General features: G+C 34.5%; 2 protein-coding genes across 2 annotated transcripts; both read right to left on the bottom strand.

Moving 5' to 3' along the window:
* Positions 1-2727: 2727 nt before the first annotated feature.
* On the bottom strand, positions 2728-3642 carry LOC124534919. Its single transcript, XM_047110963.1, has one exon. It carries the CDS (start codon positions 3640-3642, stop codon positions 2728-2730), a length of 915 nt encoding a protein of 304 aa, XP_046966919.1.
* A 3874-nt stretch (positions 3643-7516) lies between these two features.
* LOC124534881 (cytochrome P450 6k1-like) lies at positions 7517-15779 on the bottom strand. Its single transcript, XM_047110922.1, has 10 exons — positions 15750-15779; positions 13692-13857; positions 12790-12990; positions 12334-12480; positions 11194-11378; positions 10143-10285; positions 9826-9944; positions 9352-9457; positions 8352-8600; positions 7517-7748 (listed from the first exon to the last, which is right to left on the bottom strand). Exons 1-10 carry the CDS (start codon positions 15755-15757, stop codon positions 7576-7578), a joined length of 1497 nt encoding a protein of 498 aa, XP_046966878.1. The 5' UTR covers positions 15758-15779; the 3' UTR covers positions 7517-7575.
* Positions 15780-17096: the final 1317 nt, after the last annotated feature.

Genomic DNA, 17096 nt, shown 5'->3' on the forward strand with positions numbered 1-17096 from the left:
GACTAAAATCAGCTATATGTCGTAAAGCTTTGAAAATATAAATAAGTCTACGCGTTTTGTCTGACAACTGGTTTATTTGAGGGGACCATGATAATTTTTCATCTAATACAACACCTAAATACTTTAAAGTTTTTACACGATCTATAAAGCTACAATCACAAGTGTTTATTTTAATATTTTGACAAGAATGAATGCGGATTTTTAATACTTGCTCATTCGGAAGTGCACGTTCGGTATTTGTAAATAAAATAAATTTTGTCTTGCTAATATTAAGTGTAAGTAAATTTTGATTAAGCCAGTTTGCCATTGTTTGTAGTCCTGATTCGGCTTTTGATTTAGCATCTTCCCAAGAATTTCCGTTAAATATCAGTGCAGTGTCGTCAGCAAAAGTGAAAATTTTGCAGTTTTGAAGCTTTAATTTGCATAGATTATTGATATATATTAAAAACAAGGTTGGACCTAAAATACTGCCCTGTGGAACACCATGCGTTATCGGAGTATCCTTACTTGTGTAACCGTTTATAGTGACTCGTTGAGTTCGGTTTCGTAAATAGTCAACAAATAAATCAAGTGTTGTACCCCTTATGCCAATTTCCTCCATCTTATTTATCAATATTGATATAGAGACCGTGTCAAAAGCTTTTGACAAATCTAAAAATACTCCAATACATTTGTTTTTGGTGTCAATATTAGTAGCTACGTAGTCAGTGAGGTTAGATACTGCTTGGGCTGTTGATCTGCCAGGTCTGAAACCGTATTGATTTTTTGAGAAGAAATTTATTTTGTCTAAATAAGATAAAAGACGCTTATTCATTATCTTTTCTATAATTTTTGATAAAGCAGGTAACACCGAAATCGGACGATAATTATTAACACAATCCTTATTACCTGATTTAAAAATGGGGTGAATAATTGATGTTTTAAACACATTGGGAAAAGTTCCAGTTTCGATGCATAAATTGGCGATGTGCGTTATAGCAGGAATAAGAATAGCTTTGGCCATTTTTAATACTTTGGTAGAGATTCCGTCCCACCCTACAGCACTATCAGACTTTAAATTCATTAAAATAGATTCAACTTCCGACTCAGATGTTCCAAGCATTACCATAGAACTAGCTGGTGTTATTGTGTCTTCATATTGGTAGGAAATCGTGTTGTTATATTTTGGAATTTTATTTGCTAAATTTACGGCCACACTAGTGAAATATTTATTTACTGTGTCTACAGATTTTTCAGGTGTACTTTCTATTTTTAGTAAATCTGTCGAGTTTGTTTTACCTTTATTTTTGTTTAGGACCTTATCAATAATTTCCCAAGTCTTTTTTGGATTTTTAGAATATTTATGTAGTTCATTCCTTTCATAATTTCGCTTTAATCGTTTTAGTAAATCATTACAGTAATTTTTATATTTATTATATGTTATATTAAGTATTATATTATTTGGGTCATTTTTACTCCTTAAGTGCATTCGATCACGATTTTTGATACAACGAACTAAACCAGGTGTGATCCATGGTTTTATGCAGTATATTTTCCTAGGTGTTATAAGATTTAGCGTATTATTTAAAATAGAAGTTCTTAAAATATTAACAAGTTGATCCGCAGCCCAATATGAATCTCGGGAGTTTAAAATTTCAGTATAATTTTGAGATTTGAGATCAATAATTATTCCATCATAATTTACTCTTTTATAAGTTCTAACAGATAATTTGATGTGATCTTGTTTTAAGGGAATACACGTCAGAACGGAAGAATGATCTGTAACAGGGGCTTCGAAAACATTTGTGAAGGCTGGGTTTTTTGATTTAATCATAACATGATCTATACAATTTTTAGCTCGAGTGGGGAAAGTGTGACTTGGTAATAAGCCATGAACTGCTAGCATATTTAGATAGTCTGTGGCGCTTGCATCTTCATTATTTAGCTTAATATCAATATTAATGTCACCCGTTAATATTATATTACTATATTGTCTGTAGGTAGTTAATAATCTGTCCAGTGAAGCTATAAAATTTTCAAGTTTTTTATGTGAAGGTGATCTGTAAATCCCTATAACAATAGCGTCATTCTGTATTTTGATAACTAAGCAAGTAGCGTCAGATAACATTATTTCCTCGACAGAACAGCTTAAACCATGTCTTATGTAGGCTACGACACCATCGTTTTGGTTGTAATTATTTTTAGTGTAGTGAGTGCTGTAATTTAATAAGCATGGAAAATTTATAGTTTTAGAATTCCAAGTTTCGGTTAGAATATATAAGTCACACGGAATATCTATACGAGCCAGGAAAACTTCAAATTCTGAGATATTTTTGGTGATACTTCTAATATTTTGTGTCAAAATTTTTAGGCAATCGTTGGTTTTTATTTTGTTAGTATTTAGAAGTGTTTTGCAAGCCTCGAGGCAGCTTAAAAAGGATGTACCTGCATTTATTTTATCAATGTTATTTAATAAGTTAGCTTTGCTTAAAGAATCGAATTTATTATAATGTTTTTAATGACTTTACGTGGACGGCAATTATTTTTACTTTTGATTAAAGATAGTGAAACCCAAGTGTATTGACACATTATTTTACAATAAGTGTTGGAAACGTTACTTATATATTTCTTATTTGATATTTGGAAATAATAAATCAATATAAAAATCCTTAAATAAACCTCCTTAACAACCATTATTTTTGATCTTAATAAAAATAAACAGTGATTTAAACTACTTACTAGATATAGTCACTTTTGGTTTTTAAGATTACTCAATTGTGTCTCCGTCTTAATTTCAATATGTGGTGAATCCGATGTTTTGCGAAGATACACTCTTCCATTGTTGGTCCAGCAGTAATTAAAATCTTGTGTCTTGGCAAAGTCTCTAGCAAGGAAAAATAATCTTCGTCCCTTGTTTGTAAGCGCTTCAGAAATAAAGATAGGTGTAGTTGGTCCACTCAATCCTATGATGCTTGAGTTAAGGCGTTGATTAGGGTGTTGCTTATTGTAATTTTTTGCTGCTTGTATCACATCTTTTTTCAATACGACTGTAGTGAACTCAGCAATGATTGTACCCTTGCTTGATTTCCCATTTATGCGATAGATATCTTTGATAGTCATTTGTTCAACATTTACATTTAGCACTTTACATGTGTTTTTCACGATATTGCATAAATCACTTTTTGTTTCAGTTTTTGTAGGAATAGGCACATTTCTTATTTCTACAGCAGTCAGCTTTGAGGTTTTTTGCATATCTTCTATTTTCTCCTCAAGTGAAGCTATTTGGGAAAGAAATTGTTTACGTTCAGTCTGGAGACCTTCGACCTTAGTTTTCATGTCTTCATATTGTGCGTTTAGGAAATCTAGTGATTTTGCGATTTCTTCATTTGAGAGCTTAATCTGATTGTTCTGTTTCTTTATTTCCAAAATTTCCGACATAAGTTTATTTAGTAAAGTGTTTTGGGTTTCTTTCCATTCATCAAGCATCATACGAATCTCATCTTTAAAAGAAATTAGTTCTTCATCACTCGATTGCCGCTGCCTTTTGTTTCTTTGGGAAACAAAAGCCGTTGTCGATGTGTTTGGAGGTATATTTGTAACATCTGTATCCGATTGCGTGTGGAGTAAGTTACTGCTAGAGGGCGATCTTGCATGTCTCGGCATATTTCCACAACGTATTAAGTCCTAAGTTTTAGTGGTCGCAGTTTGAAACGAGTACACGTAATTAATGCACTTGCTTAGAGGCACTTTTGTTTCATGTGCGCCTGGTACTTTACTACTTATTTACTTGTTACTATTTTATTTAAAAAATATTTTTAAGAGTGTACACGTCTAATCACTTTCGCAGTCTGAGGGGAAGAGGAGAATTAGTGTTTATAATTCATCTCATGCTCGGCGTTGAAGGAAAACATCGTGAGAAAACCTGCATGTGTCTAAATTGTTGTTGTTGTTAAACAAAATCAAAAATTAATTCTGTTTCAGTGCATTACTTTCTCGGAAATAAGGTAAAATGTGACCTGATTATTTCTACAATTTTGGAGACAATTCACAACCAAGTAAAAATAGCCTCAGAGATATATCCCACAAAGCGAACAGTGTCGCTTACAATTTATATCGTAACAAAACGTTTCGCTGATAAAATGCTTTTTGTCTAGTCCAAGATAAATGACACAAAACTATGGAACTGTCACCGCAAAAGGTTACACCTTTAAAACTACATAAAGGTCGAGAGAGGTCGTAATTCCGTACATTTTTCAACAAAACTGAAAGGCTGACCGTTGATGGACGGCGTGGACTGCGTGATTGATGCACCTTTGTCCCCGCCCGGACAAGTCCTGAACTAATAAACTGTAGAACATGAATATTCCTCACGTTTTTGTCCAAATATTCGCTTCGGTGAACAACCAATTTTTATCAATGGACTGTTGCGAGAATCGCAGTCGATATCCTAATACCTTTGATGCATACCGGCAATATGGTATTTATAAACTACTAGTGACCTGCCCCGGCTTCGTACGGATGGAGTAAGTAACTTTTATTTATATTTTTGTTGCTTTGCTTCGCGTTCTATGTCAACTTATTTACAAAAAACCTTAATAAAATGATATACCTAAACTTTCCTTATTAAACCTCATAAAGATCCGTTCAGTAGTTTTGGAGTTTATCGCTAACATACAGACAGACAGACGCGGCCGAGGGACTTTGTTTTATAAAATGTAGTGATTATATCCAGGTGGTTATTATAATAATAAAAATATAGGAACTTAGATTTTATTCCAAGGAGTTCGATTTTCTTCTATTTAAAGTAAGTCAACTTATTCCTCAAAGACCAGCAACGTCAGTCCATTTCCATAGGAGATGCTATCAGAAATATTAACTAAGATTTGGTTTCTGATACAGAGTCAGTAACACTGTCTAACTTATCCTTCTAACCAGTACATATTAATACCAGTATTGCTGTGTGACCAACCCACACAGCCTTAACATGACGGCTTCATCATGTCGTTTTCTATTACGGTATATAAAGTGCTCTCCTCACCCACATGACGGGCCAGTATATGTTTCACATGTACAGTTATACACATACACATTGTTCGTTGATACCAATGATGAAGAAGAGTGTTGAGGTGAGGAGAGGAGAGGATAGGGGTTAAGACAGTTATGATGACATTTAACAATTATGATCATTGAAATAAAGTCTACCCGTGACCACGAACGCTGTAAAGTGCTCGAAACGTCGGGATGTCAAAAATAATTAATATACGCGATTCAAATCCGTTATAGCTAGTTTTATTTCAATGTGTAATAATCGCGAAAATTTGAGACAACATTAATTATGATCATGTTTGCGTAGTTTGAGAGTTGAGTTGAGAAAAATAATTTACATCAATAAAGCAATTAGTAAATCAAGTTGAATTATTACTGTTAATTCTTTAATTTCACAAGTTATTATTTATTCTAGTCTCAAATTACGCTTACCAACAGAATTTCAGTAGAACAACAAAAATCAGTCAGAAAATAATTGATTCCTTTTGTAACATTTCACGAAAACTCCGTTGAAGTAACTATCGCAAATATATTAACTGTGTGGAGGAATGCGTGCGGCGTGACGTCATTAAAAGTTTAATTGTGCGGGCCGTAGCGCGGTTGATTGACAGCCCCTGGCGCTCGCACGTACAGTTGCCTGGTTCATTGTGGTTTATACCCTAACTTTGTAGTTACATAAAATATCGATAATGTTTCTGATTTACGTAAATTGCTGTTCTGTTCATATTTCTTTGCAACCGACTTCAAGGGGCTTACAACTTGGTACGCAAATGACCATTTAAAAACTATGGCAATTATGGAGCTTGGACACTGTTCTGTATGTTTGTTTTATGTATATTTTGTATAGTAAGTATATAATAGGCGGACGGACAAATAGGTCATCAAATGGATATTCTTATCATATATAATTCTATTCCCTTAAAAATAACTATCATCAATAAACTTTATTGATGATCAGTCAAGTAGTGTAATCTTCCTGGAAGCTAAATGCATTAGGAGTGAATAAAACAAAACTCCTTGTAGTAAATATGATCGTTCTTATAACTTTGACACCTTTTTAATGGTAAATGTTGACGGACCAGCATAGGGCCTGATGGTAAGTGGATCACCCATAGACAATGACGCTGTAAAAAATATTAATTATTCCTTACATCGTCAATGTGCCACCAACCTTGGGAATTAAGATGTTATGTCCCTTGTGCCTGTACCTACACTGGCTCACTCATCCTTCAAACCGGAACACAACCATACTGTTATTTGGCGGTAGAATAACTGATGAGTGGGTGGTATCTACACAGACGGGCTTGCACAAAGCCCTATCACCAAGTAAACATCATTTTATCTTTGATTTCTCAATATAATATTATTAAGTCGTATAAATAATTATATTAGCAAACGTATATTTATATTATTAGTTTGACATATATAAAGAAAACTCTCGTCAAACATCATATACAAACACGATAAGTGTTCTCATATTGATAGTCCTTCAAAAAAAAATACGTATTTCTTGGATTAAAAAAGAATTTCTGCGAAAATTAAAACTTCGTGATCGTAAATATCAGGGATCCGACACAAAGGGAGGCTTCTGAAGTTTTAATGAAGGCGTTCTCGAAAATCTGTCCATCTATACTAATATTATCACGCTAACGTTACTAATAATATAGAGGCAGTACCTTGACAAGCTTACTTGATAACTTGATTAAAGATGACTGGACAAATTACGATTAAAACTGGTGGAAGAGGTAAAATAAATATTCGAGCTGCACGTATGGTTTTGTCAAGCCTACTATGTATATTCTGAGAATAACCAATCTATAAAATATAGTTGTATTCATATATCTCGGAATTACATTTTTTTTGTATATAGCAATTTTTCACGGATTAATTCTGCCGATCGAAACAAAACGGTTGCCGTGGATTCCAATCGCGTACAAACACATAACAGCAAAAAATTGTATGAAGATAATCTACGGATACACTTTATACTTTATCGAGTTAAACATTTTGGGAATTTTTTTGGGGCACAGTACTCATTGGATATTGAAATTTCGAGAAGACACATCAGTTTGAAGTTGATTCTATAATATAGGAAGCTGCTTACCCTGTACCAATAGCATCATGTCAGAGTGTCTTTCACTGATTTCATAGGTCATTATGAGACAGTCCGATATCATTGATGCAACAGAAAATACAGCTATGTTTGCGAAGACAATTGTACAATAAAATAATGTATGAAGCTCATCATGATCATCCATCGAAGCCAAAATCGGTCTAGAATTTAGCTTCGTTGAATATTATTACTCCAATAAAATATTAGGGAATATATTTTAAATTATAGGTATTCATTTGATTTATGTTTATATGTTTAACATTAATTATTGGCATTACTCGTAATTTTCAAAACATACATAATTAAACAAATCACGTTTTGCAACTTGCAACAATGTAAACAATTTTGGCTGGTTAATTTAAAAAAAATGCAATAATCGTTTTGTAATTATTTTATTAACAAGTAATGACAACTATTTCCAACGCATTAATTTTAGTTCATGATCGAGGAATAAATTGAACATGCATAGGCTCTCCAGCAATGTACCATATCGTCCGAGTTGATATTTTAATATCAGCTGGTTTCGGGGTGTCAGGATAGGGCGCCACCTTGTAGTTTAACAACATTGCCACCAAACCCATTCTTACTGCCAGCAATCCGAATCTCTTACCTGGAATAAGGCGGTAATTTGTTCAAAAATTGTTGGGGTGTACTGACAGTTTGAAGTTGTACTAAATGTATTATGAAATAGATTACAAGATGTTTTTAGCGCGAAAAACCAAAACGTTGATTAAATAATTGCAACAGACCTCATATTGGTTTTAATCCTTTCAGATCAAAAATGTCCTCATTGGTCATGGACTACCAGTTAAACAACCTAAGAACTGATTTTTAAGAAGTCATTAAGGACTACTACCACATTCACGTACTACATTTATTGCGCTTTTTTGCAAATCCATTCTAAATATTCTAAAATCAAAAATTTAATGATGACTACCCCTTTCCCGGCTTCGCACGAGTGCACATATTTTTTTTTTACACTTATTTTTTTTTGCCTTTTCCAATATGTTTAACAATTTTCGTTCCATTTCAACCTATTTACACAAAAATCTTAATCAATGATATGCTTAAACCTTCCTCATGAATCCCTCTATCTATTAATGAGAACCGAAAATCCGCTCAGTAACTTTGGAGTTTAGTGCGAACATATAGACATACAGACGCAGCCCGGTGATTCTGTTTTATAATATGTAGTGATGTAAAATTAACTCACCAATACAAAATCTCGGTCCATCTCCAAATGGTAAATAGGAGAACGGTTCGATCTTATTTCGATTTTCTGGTAAAAATCTATCAGGATCAAATTTGTATGGTTCGGGAAAATATTGAGGGTCGAAGTGCATTCCGACACTATTTATGTACACAACGGTGCCCGCTTCTATAGTTAGCTTATCGTCTATTCTGTAGTCCTTCTCTGCGATTCTATCAAGCCAGCCCATTGGAAGATACTTTCGAAGGGCCTCTGTAAGATTAAAAGCAGGATTATTTCTTAATGAGACAACTCCACATACATAACTCTGATCCCAATGTAAGTAGCTAAAGCATGGTATGGAAAATCAGAAGTAACGACCGTACCACAAACACCTAGACCCCAGACAACATAGAAAGCTAAAGGATAATCCAGACAACATAGAAAGCTAAAGGATAATCTACACCGACTCGGCCGGGAAGCAAACCCGGGACGTCGGTGTGACGTACCCATGAAAACTGGTGTACACACTACTCGACCACGGAGGTCGTAAAAAGTAAATGCGTTTTATTTTTATGTTCAAGATATATCAACATTGTCAGATATATTACTTATTTATTTTTTAATAACATTCACACTTCATTATAATTTATTAAAAATTCTACATTGGTATGATAACAACAAGCAACAACAACAACCTGTAAATTTTCCACTGCTGCGCTAAGGCCCCCTCTCCCTTTGAAGAGAAGGTTTGGATCCTATTTCACCACACCGTTCCAATGCCGGTTGCTGGATTCATACATTACAGAATATTTATGAAATTAGATACATGCAGGTTTCCTCGCGATGTTTTCCATCACCGCCGAGCACGAAATGAATTATAAAAAAAAATTAAGCACATGAATATTCACTGGGTGCCTGTGTCTGAACCGGCAATCATCGGTTAAGGTGCACGCGTTCTAACAGCTGGGCCATCTCGGCCCCATGCTGTATGATTAGAACGCATCAATCATAATAATTTTACCTTTAACGACGCAGTTTAGATATGTTAACTCGGAGAGGACTTCCATATCGAAGTCCCTACTGCCGTTACGTTGGGCGGCTTCTATTAATTCTTGATAAAGTTTTTCCTACAGTAAACATAAATAGTTATTAAATATAAATATAGCTTAAGGTTTTTTTATGGAATAGGTTGGCGGACGAGCATATGGGCCACCTGATTGTAAGTGGTCATCACCCATAGACAATGACGCTGTAAGAAATAATAACTATTCCTTACATCGTCAATGCGCCACCAACCTTGGGAACTAAAATGCTATGTCCCTTGTGCCTGTAGTTACACTGGCTCACTCATCCTTCAAACCTGAACACAACAATACTGCGTACTGTTGTTTAGCGGTAGAATATCTGATGAGTGGGTGGTACCTACCCAGACGGGCTTGCACAAAGCCGTACCACCAAAAAAAGGTTACTATAAAGTAGTGAAGTAATTATATACCTGTATTCCTGGGTTATGGGCCAGTTCATACGTAATGTACGTCATAAGATTTCCCGATGTATCAAACCCGCCCAGTAAGAAAATAGCGGCCTGCGCCATTATCAGCTCATCTGAGTAAACTAGAAAAATAAATTTTTAATATATTGTTTAACACTCACTGTCTACTAAATCACATTGGAGAAGCAGAGGATTCAAGTAGAGAAGACTTTTAACTACCACTAATAAATTAGTTAAGTAAAGTTAATTTAATACTTTTCTTTCATAATCTTAAGTTAATTTATTTAGTTTATAATAAAATAGAAAAAAGAGCAACTTACATTTATTGTGTTTTTGAATTCTTATCAGTATATCAAGTAAGTCTCTATTTTCTTCTTCCGTCCAATTTTGCTCTCGGTTCAAAACGGCATCATTATATATTTTTCTAAAATACTTTATTGAAGTATTTGGGAACATTTTAAATCTAAAAAATAGAGGGTAATTATTTTACTCGTGAAATTTTTTGAAAAATTATCTATAGCACACAAATCCCCATTTTACTCATTCGAAGAGTGAAAAGTAGCTTGCACCCTTCCCAAGCACCCACCATTAGCTATAAAACAAATCTTATCTTAATCGGTTTAGCGTTTTATCCGTGAAGAGGTATCAGTTTGCCTATAACTGGCATTGAACTAACATACGAACTTTCGCCGGCGGTTTTCCGCACGACTTGTTGCAGGCCATGAATTGCCCTCGTGTTTTAGTTGTCCATGGGTGGTGGTAGTCACCTTTCATCAGATGATCCTCCGGCTCGTAAGCCACCTACCACATAAAAAAATACAGTATTGATAAGTATCTGCATTGCACACAATTATTGGCCTATATTTTAGACCAAATCATCAGCATTTAACCGTTGAAATATCTCAATATAAAATACATTGTCATAAGCTCTGTTGACAAACACAAAGCAGATATTTAGAACAACAACAACAAAAGCCTGTAAATTCCCACTGCTGGGCTATAGGCCTCCTCTCCCTTTGAGGAGAAGGTTTTGGAACATATTCCACCACACTGTTCCAATGCGGGTTGGTGGAATGCACATGTGGCAGAATTTCTATGAAATTTGTCACATGCAGGTTTCCTCACGATGTTTTCCTTCACCGCTGAGCACGAGATGAATTATAAAGACAAATTAAGCACATGAAACAGCGGTGCTTGCCTGGGTTTGAACCCGCAATCATCGGTTAAGATGCACGCGTTCTAACCACTGGGCCATCTCGACTCACGATATTATTATTTTTATTATTATTATTTAGAAACGACAAAAACATATCAACACCATATATTTCCAGGGAACATTCACGTCAAAAGGTAATTGCTAATACAACATACCGAAAGATATCGACCAGTTCCGGTAAAAAGAATATGCTACACCAAGATATACTTCTATGGAGACTGTATTTCGTCCACTCGTTCGTTACATCCCTCAAAGGTCCGCCCTTTGTGAGTGTGGCGTCGCTTTTAACGCCAAACGCAGAAGCACCAATTATGTCCGTAGTGTAGTCTACAAACATTTTCTGAAAAGAAATTGTCATGAAACATTTTGACATAACACTTTAACTAGCAATTATAAAATAAATCTTGTAAACTTCTAAACGTCAACATTTTTACTACTGGTTCTCGCATTTTAGTGGTTGGTTATTATGTAAGGCAAAAAAGTAGCCTATGTCCTATCTTGGAGCTCAAGTTTGCTTCTTATCAAATTTCATCTTATCAGTGGTTTGGTAGTAAGGGCGACATACAGACAGACAGATAGAGTTACTTTTATTTATAATATCAGTATAGATAAATGAGTCAATGTAAATAAACCAACCGTTTTTAATTAATCAATGTCATTATAGATTATTAAGAATAATCATTTTCTCATTTCAATACCAGCAAGGAGAAGAAGTATGTTCTGTAGCTGATACAAAATATGTGTTTTACTTGTATATATAATGTAGTCAGAATGGCATATGATCCACATGATGAATAATAAAAAAGACACGTACAACTTTGGGAATTAAGACTTAACATCCCTTGCACCGATTGTACTCATTCAGTCTTCTATAAATAAAAACTAAGCATTACAATGTGCTGATAGAATAGGTGACGAGTGAGATGTACATAGGTAACAAATAGCCAATCAGGTGACTAGAAGATCATTTAATTCAAAGCATTCTTGCTCAACCACAAACAACACCACAGTATAAAACAAAGTCGCTTTCTCTGTCCCTATACATCGTAAACTACGCAACGGATTTGGATACAGTTTTTTATTTAATAGACATAGTGAATCCAGAGAAAGGTTTTTTTATATAATACATGGACAATATAGGAAAGGAACACTGATAATATTAGACGTTTGTAATGTGATGTCGTAAATAAACAAATTCGATAGTATATTTAGTATCAGTATTGTACCCGTGCAGAACCGGGGTGGGTCGGGCGGCTCGTTATTAATAATGAACAATATAAAAAGTAAATATGTACCTTTAGATCAATCTTGACGTCACTGTCATTATGGATCCTTTGCACCAGTTCCTTGGATTTGCTTCTAATGAACTCTTGGACAGATTTAAGTTTACCCGCTGAAAATATGGTGCTAAGTTGTCTTCGCAGCGGTGACCATATCGGATCCTGTCATTAAATCAATATCAGGCACTTTTAACTATGCCTTTTCATAAATTTAAATAATTAAAAAAAAACATTGGTAAAGGATGCATATTATTCAATACAAGATTATGTAAATGATAACATCAGTAGCTTCTGATTTTTTTGCCGGGTCTTCTGGGTAGAATCTACTTTCAGAACTGATGACAGCTTCACTTAATATTCAAGAGTGCTAGTAAAAATCCTACTTGAATGAAGTATAATTTGATAACATTTTAAAAGGGTTTGATATATTCCATTCCTGTTTTAAAATAAATCCTCGAAATTGTGACTTACGTTAACAGTGAACAAAGACAGTCCCCCAATAGGATCCGTATTTCCGCAGCCCATTGAGCGATTCCTGAAGTTATTGAAGTCCTTGACGAGAATGTTGCGAGCGATGTCCGGTGAGTTGACGACAAGAGCTGGTTTCCAAAATACCCAAATTCCTATATATGGGCACTTGAATTGGTCATTTAACTTACGCAACCAAGTTCCCTAAAACATTTAAGCAATTTGTACCAAATGTACTTTAAAATGGAATTGTTTTTATTGTTCGTCTAAAAAATCTTATGTACAGTCAGAGTAAGAAAACCTTTGTCATTTTTCAAATTAATTCCTTTATCGAGTCTTAAACTCTTAGTACCTTTTGAATCTAAACATCAAATCATTGCGACGTAATCTGTCATTTTCGATCGATAAAGACCCGGAAATAGATCTTAAGGTGACGAATCTTTTCTTACCCCGAGTGTACATTCAAAGATGATGACTTACAGATATCTTTGCTGTAAATATTAATGGCGACAGACCTTCTCTTTGCATTGAATAGTGAGGAAAACGATACACAAATCCCGATAAAATAAAATTTCAAAGGACGACTGACATTACTATTTAACAAATGTCTCAATTTTTATTTGCCGTTCAAAATTAGGAATTAGTTTTAATTTAGGAAACTCAATTCTAAAAACATATTATAACTGTTATAGAAATTTAAGTCTCATTATTTTTACCGATAAAAGGGCTGCTTCATTTTCAGCATATATTTTTATGTTACTATGAATTTTAATTTGTATATAATTTAAGTCATCTACATATCATCATAGTTCTTATTCGAGTAAAAGGACGGATTCTTATATCAAGATAATCAAGACAGCAAATAAATAAAAGTTAACTAAACTCATTTATTCATGCATACTTACAATATTCTCTCTTTGTAGGAAACTAAAATTGCCCAGTAGTGGTACGGGCGGTAAATGAGGTACTCCTCTAGCTGACCAATATTTCTTGATATTCAGCCATTTAACATAAAGCCAAACTACAAAACACACAACTACCCCGAGGTACAGGAGATACATGATTCTGCAACTGAAAAAAGTAAAGACCAATTCTAGGTTCAGAGTGTTGAAATTTTGGACATTTAGACGACCATAAAGTTGACTTGTCTAAGGGTCAAATGTGATTGGTCTATAAAAGCCACAGTGGTTGGATTGTATTTACTTATCCATAATTAACAGATACACATATGCTGATTGATAGGTCATTTGACGGTTGAGTGATTGAGCAAACTTTGGGCACTAAATGCACATAATACCATTTTAATCACATTATATCCACGAAATATATATAATCTTATTATGTTTTGAATATTATAAAAAGGAGGTTTAATTATAAATAATTCCCTGTGAATTGACAAATATTTTAATAGTAGCTGTATATATGAAAGTTTGTCATTGAAAATATTAAAATTGTCACCAGAATTTACGCACTTAAAATTCCTTTCAGAGTTACTTTCGCCGGTTCTTCTCAGGTCCGAGGTTTTTACTTCAGAAATGATCGTACTTTTTTGACAATCAAGCAATCTTCACCCTTCTATATAACACGAACCACTAAACTTGACTTTGTCCTTTCTTTCTACATTTATATGCTCATCGCCATCAAAAACTTCTCATTCATTCACTTCATAATCATGTCATGTCATGAATTTATATTCACGTATAAAAATGGAAAGATCACAACAATACCACGTGACGCTATCAAAATATGAACAAATAAAATTAAGATTTAAACTTCATACCCTAATCAGGTCGACTTTGGATTCATCTAGAACTTTATCACAGTAACATTGTACGTGGCACTTGAATAACAAATACAATCTGTATTAGTTATATTAATATTATAAATGTGAACGTAACTCTGTCTATCTCTCTCTCGGTCCTTCACGACTAAACCAATGAACTGAATTTGATGAAATTTGGTGTGAAGCAAACTTGAACTCCAAGAAAAGGCTACTTTTGCCTAACACATGACAACCAACTCGATAAAACGCAAGCGAAGCCACGGACAACTACTAGTATATATTCTCTATAAACAACGATTTGATATTAAATCACTGATCACAGCCACTGAGACACAATCTTAAACTCAAATGAAGTTCACAACATCGTATATTCCTTTATCTTGTGTAATAATCTTCTACGGGACTTGACCTTGCCTTATATATGTATCATTGACATGCATTCTTATCGAATCACAATAACATTTAAACAGATATAAATTGCCCTTTGACTTATGTTATTTTTTTGTAATTAGTGTACGACTACCTCTGTGGTCGGGAAGTGTGAACACCGGTTTACATGGGTACGCCACTCCGAGGTCCCGGTTTCGATTCCTGACTGAGTGGCTATAGATTATCATTCGTTTCTTTTTTTATGTTATAGGTTGGCGGACGAGCATATGTGCCACCTGATTGTAAGTGGTCACCATCACCCATAGACAATGACGCTGTAAGAAATATTAACTATTCCTTACATCGTCAATGTGCCACCAACCTTGGGAACTAAGATGTTATGTCCCTTGTGCCTGTAGTTACACTGGCTCACTCACCCTTCAAACCGAAACACAACAATACTGAGTATTGTTATTTGGCGGTAGAATAACTGATGAGTGGGTGGTATCTACCCAGACGGGCTTGCACAAAGCCCTACCACCAAGAAAATGTCTATGTTATTTCTATGTTGTCTTGGTTCTGGGTGTTTGTGGTACCGTCGTTACTTCTTATTTTTCATAACAAAAGTGCTACTCACATTGGGATCAGAGTAATGTATGTGATACGGGTAGTCAGACTAGCAAATGGGATACTGGGGTAAGGGTAATCACTTAGTGCCATAGATGTTTAACCTTTAACTATTCCTTATACACCACTAAATACATAATTTATAACAAAAATACACTTAATAATTTGAAGTCTGCATATTTACTTTAGCATCTTCACGTCCTTGTTTGCGCGGGTCAGGCTCAGCGACGAACGTTATCGTCAGCGATTAGCGTTTCTTGACCAAGTATAACGATAAATTCATTTAAACATTAGTGTGTACAAAAACATTTAGAAATATACAAAATAATGCAAGTTGCGTGCGTCTTTACCAATGATTGCAGGTTCTAACCCAGGCAAGCACCACTGAATTTTCATGAGCTTACAACAACAACAACAGCCTGTAAATTCCCACTGCTGGGCTAAAGACCTCCTCTCCTTTTGAGGAGAAGGTTCGCATTGGAACAGCGTGGTGGAACATATTCCACCACGCTGTTCCAATGCGGGTTGGTGGAATACACATGTGGCAGTATTTCTATGAAATTTGTCATTGTCATTCCATGAGCTTAATTTGTGTTTATAATTCTAGTATTCGGCGGCTTATGTTATGACATACATATATGCCGCAATTGATCTTTTTTTATTAATCAGATTACATATACAGCACAGTACAGTATAAATAAATAAATAATAAAAAAATTGGCAGTTAAATGGACTGCCGATAGAAGTGAAAACGTAGAACTTTTAGTAATAAATATTAAAAATTTCTTGATGGTTAAATTAAAATCATCAACATCAATCTGATTTTCACAACTAATGACACTCCGAGCAACAATTACATGGTTTTTACTATATAATTATATTACGGACTGTACAAGATCATGACAAAATGTATTGAAACTACAACTAAAATAAAATACAATCAATTATTTGTAGATAGTATGTGTGTTTGCCCAAATTTCAATGTGATGATGATTTTTAAAATTACTTTAATTTTTTGCATCATTAATTTCAACAATACTTAGTCTTTAATGACTTTCAATGATGACATTTCTTAAACATTTTCTGCCTCGCGCAACAACTTTATGGAACCAGCTTTCGCCGGCGGTTTTTTCGAACCGATACGACATGGCAACCTTCAAGAAAAGAGCGTACACCTTTCTTAAAGGCCGGCAACGCACCTGCAAGCCCCCTGGTGCTGCAGATGTCAATGGGCGGTAGTAGTCACTTTCCATTGCCACATATGTCATAAAAAAATGTCATTGTGTTGTAAAATAGATATATTGACTTATGGTAACTATAATGAGAAATGAAAATGTTTAATTGTCTAAGTATCGGGTAAAAACCGCATCAAACTCAAACTCAAACTCAAATAACTTTATTTAATATAGAAGCATTACACTTTCTTATTGATGGTCAATTGAAACACTACCACCGGTTCGGAAAGAAAATACCCTGACCTGAGAAGAACCGGCGAAAGAAACTCAGCGGGTTTTTTTTTTGTTTGTCTTAT

Source organism: Vanessa cardui, chromosome 13 (genome assembly GCF_905220365.1).
Source record: "Vanessa cardui chromosome 13, ilVanCard2.1, whole genome shotgun sequence".
Taxonomy (NCBI): domain Eukaryota; kingdom Metazoa; phylum Arthropoda; class Insecta; order Lepidoptera; family Nymphalidae; genus Vanessa; species Vanessa cardui.